Here is a 4,222-nt window from a genome sequence, read left to right on the forward strand (position 1 = left end):
ATAAAGTGCTATAATTAAGCAGTATCGTAATGTCTTCACTTGACAAATGTGATGTACAATTTGAGTACACGACCACATCTTTTGTTAGTTTTTTTCACAGAACAGGAAAGCCCACATCCTGAACCCCTTCAGAAGATACAAATATTTGTATATATATGTACACATGTATACACTGTATATGTAAAGTGCCAAAGAGCGTCTTTGTCTTTTGTGAGTTTGATGTAGTTATGTTTATTCTCTCTTCCTTTCTTTCCAAAGTCAGAATCACACCACTGGGATCTCAGAGTTCATCAGCAGGCACCGAGAAGCTCACTGAAGGGTGGCTTGTTGTGGGTGTGGTGTTGGCAGGAGGACGGAGGGAGGGAGCCTTCAGACCTCACTGGGGGACCTAGAACGGAAGGGCACTTTGGACTGGAAACAGCCACAGAACAGGAGCCACAGGGCACGCTGAATCTCCTGGTTGCGGAAGGCATAGATGATGGGATTGATCATGGAGTTGTAGGTGGCGGGCAGCAGGGTGGCGTAGGTATAGACTGCCGGGTCCTCGCGGCTGCCTACCACGCAATAGATGGCGAAGGGCAGCCAACTGGCGCCAAAAGTACCCAGTACCACGGCCAGCGTGCCCACACCCTTTCTGGTGGCTGCCAGGTGGGGCGGCGCCAGGCAGTGCTGCTGCAGCGCGATCTGGTGCGCGTGGCGCCAGACCACCTGGCAGATGCGCACGTACAGGTGCAGCATGATGCCGAAGACCGCAAAGAACGCGGCGGAGAGCAGCGCCACGTGGCTGCGCGTCAGCGGGCGCACCACGCTGCAGGTGGCGCGCTCTGCTAGGCAGTTCCAGCCGAGCACCGGCAGCAGCCCGAGGCCTAGGGACACCGTCCAGGTGGCGGCGAGCAGGATGTGCACGCCCAACAGGGTCCGGCGCGAGTAGTAGGTGAGCGCGTTGTAGAGAGACAGGTAGCGGTCCACCGTGATGGCCAGCAGGCTGCTGACCGAGGCAGCGAAGGAAGCCACGAGGAAGCCCACCGTGAGCAGGCTCACCGTTTCTGAGGGCACCACGTACTGGAACACGAAGTGAAGGATGAGACCGCAGCCCGCCAGCAGGTCGGCCGTGGCCAGGCTGCCCACCAGCACAAACATAGGCGTGCGCAGCGCGGGGGTGGACGCGATTAGAGCCACTACCAGAGCATTTTCTCCTGCGATCACCGTCCCCGACACGCACAGGAGCACGTCCCAAGGATTCACCGCCGACAGCAGCAGCCCCGGCGGCCCGGCCGGCAGCTGAGAAGACAGCTCCAGGGACACGTTAGCCGCGCCGCCGCCCCCCAGCGCCGCCGCTGCAGGGGGCCCCCATTCACCGTTGTCCCGCGCCCCTGCCGCTGTGGCCGCCGCCGCCGCTCCCTCGGCGGTCACTGCCACCACCTGGGACTCGTTGAGCGAGGAGGCGCTCGCGTTCATTGCGGCCTGTCGCTGCACCCTGCTTGGAAAAGGGAGAACAAGCGTCAGGTGTGTGGTTCGAGCCTCCCGGGAACTTCCCAGGCTCAGGTGCCCGACTCCTATTGCTCATCCCACCGCAGGACCCCAGAGCAGAGCGAGGAAGCAGTATCGAGAGCCTGAAATTAGTAAATACCTGTTGAGTGACCGAGCGAGCGAGTGAGTGAAATGCACACGAATGCCCCCACAAATAGATCTGAGTTTTTGTACAGATATGTGCACGGGCAGCATGCACTCGCTTGCACAAAGATCAGTCCCGTAAGTGTGCCTGTAATTGCACACGCATCAGTTTCCCCCCGAGCTAGAGGTATCCGCCTTGGCCAAGTCGCGCCGGGGCTCTGCCGGCCGGGGTTAGGCTTTCTCCCAAACTGGGCGGCGGAGTCGCTGTCCGCGGTGCTGAAACCGAAGTTTCTGAGGTCGCGGAGTTCAGCGGGCCCTGAAGGCACAGAGATCCCTGAGAAAGGGGTTTTGGGGAGGCAGGCTGTGTGCCGGCAGTATGTGGAGCCAAGCGTGCCCCCATTTCTCCGGCTTTAAGGACTCATCCCCTGGCTATCCTTCACCCCTTCCCTACTCCACACCCTCAAAGTTCGTCTCGGGAGCCGGGCTGCTCACCTGGGGAGTCAGGGCTTCAGGAAGTCGCTGATCATGAGCGCTGCAGCGGGGCGCCAGGCTGCGCTCCCCGCGCGCGCGGCTATGCCTGCGGGGCGACAGGGCCCGCGCGGAGCAGAGCGCCGGGCTCCTGTGGCTGTGCTGGCGCCGCCGAGAGTGAGAGACACAGTCAGAGGCAGAAAAGGCGGCTACGAGCTGCGCGCCCGCTGGAGACTGACAGGCAGGTGACGTCAGGCTCCCGGCTCCTGGGTGCGAGGCGGCACTCACTCTGTTTCACCGCCCATCACTAACCCCCCACCGCCATCCCTCCACCCCCAAAGTATGTCTCAGAGGGTTCAAGGAGGGAGCAGAAGCCGTAGCGGCCACCTCCAGTCCAAAACGTCCAGGAGTGGAATAAGGGAACGAGGAGAGGGAGAGGAGGATGAAGTCTTTGAGGAGAGTGAGCTGGGAGGGGAGGGGTCAGGTGTGACCGCTCAGCCCACGGTCAAAGGTCACTGAGAGGCTCAGGTGGGTGTTGACGTCCGGAGAAGGAGGAGATTAGGGCAGGGAGGTCAGACCACACAGTTGCTACCTTTAAAAAGATACATTACTCTGTTGCGGGCAGGAATGAATGAACCAGGGGGAAAATGAGCTTTTGAGAGGATGTTTGTGGAGGGTGTCAGTCGAGCAGAGCCAGAGGAGAAATGTAGAGTTGAATAAACAAGGAAAAGATGGGACATTTGAGGAAAATAGTCTTTTTGGAAGTTACCTGTGCAATTCCTCTCTCTTTCCCTCCATGCCTTCCTCTCCCTCCCCAAGGTCTTTCTGGAACTCTACACAGGAGGTTTTACCATGATTTCCCAGCTCAGTGTTTCCCAGTTTCGGTGTGGATAGTGCCCTTGGAACCTGCTCTCCAATTAAATATCAGGTCTGTGTCTTTTCAGAAAAGAAGAAAACAGCAAAATGTGATTTACTTTCCTGGCAACAGACTTTGCCCTGTTAATTAGTACCCTATAAAACAAATTACAGGATGAAAATAGTGATAACTCAGCTGCACCAGACTTCAGTAGGCAGGAGTTTTATTTTCAGCCCAGATAAATCATTCTTTTGGTTTAAAGGTGTTTTGTTTTGTCAGTAAAATACAAGTAGTAGACTTCTTCTTTTATTCAATCAGTCAGAATCTCCAATAGTTGGACTTGGGCAAAAGCTGAAATAATTGACCTCTTCGAAAGCTCTAAAATTAATGATTGCACAGTGGCATGGTGGCATAATACCAAGTTCACAGCCATGACTTTCAGGGACCACATGCTCTGGGAAAAAGTAAAAATAGACAATATTTGCTATTGGTGCTTCCCCTGCTTTTCCCTCTTCCCTTTCCTGGCTTCACTTCGCCTCTGGCCCCATGGGCTCTACAAAGAAAAATCAAAACAAACAAATCAAAACTCAGACTGTGTACAGGCTAGTGTGGGAGGTAGATTTTTTACTCTGTTTTTTTCTCTTTAAACATAACCCCCAAGTCCAGACTCCTTCTGGACACCTTGCCTCAATGCAGCTGAACTTAACTAGAGGAAAGAAAGACAACTATAGGACCATTTAATTCTTGGCTGCGATAGCCAACATTGGGCAATAGAATGAGTTTATGCACAATTTTTCTATTTGGGAGGTTTATAAAATTCTCCATCTACTATTTTCATGAATCCCCAAGCTGACTGAAGCTCCAAGTTTCTGAAAAGAGTTTCAGTAAAAGATTCTCATGTAAAAGCCAAAAATGTTGTTGCAGAGCTGTCAAATGAACTGCCAAAGCACTATAATAACACGTTAATTACAAAATTTCCAATCAGATAAAGGCCCAAGAGGAGGAGAATCCTTCTTAATGTCTATATGTGTTACATTTTTACACACAATGCAGTCGAAAGTGTGAGATTCGCCTTGAACACCTTGAGGCTTTCACCATTGCTAAGAGTGAACTTTTTGGTTGTCTCAAGAGGAAGATAGCATATATAGAATTATGTATATAAATGCTGGTTGAGGGTTTGTAGACTGTCTTTTTGTCATGCCAGTTTGTGGTTACTTCTCTCAGTTGCTAGGCTGAACCTTGAAAGTAGACAGAACACCTTATTTCAAGCTCCTTCTTATCTCC

The 4,222-nt window shown here is 53.1% G+C and overlaps 1 protein-coding gene across 1 annotated transcript; it reads right to left on the bottom strand.

Moving 5' to 3' along the window:
- Positions 1-280: 280 nt before the first annotated feature.
- Positions 281-2,238, bottom strand: GPR6 (G protein-coupled receptor 6). The gene is made up of 2 exons (XM_082729591.1): positions 2,107-2,238; positions 281-1,477 (listed from the first exon to the last, which is right to left on the bottom strand). The coding sequence occupies exon 2, from the start codon at positions 1,456-1,458 to the stop codon at positions 370-372; it is 1,089 nt and encodes a 362-aa protein (XP_082585717.1). The 5' UTR covers positions 1,459-1,477; positions 2,107-2,238; the 3' UTR covers positions 281-369.
- Positions 2,239-4,222: the final 1,984 nt, after the last annotated feature.

Source organism: Mustela nivalis (genome assembly GCF_964662115.1).
Source record: "Mustela nivalis genome assembly, chromosome: 5".
NCBI lineage: Eukaryota > Metazoa > Chordata > Mammalia > Carnivora > Mustelidae > Mustela > Mustela nivalis.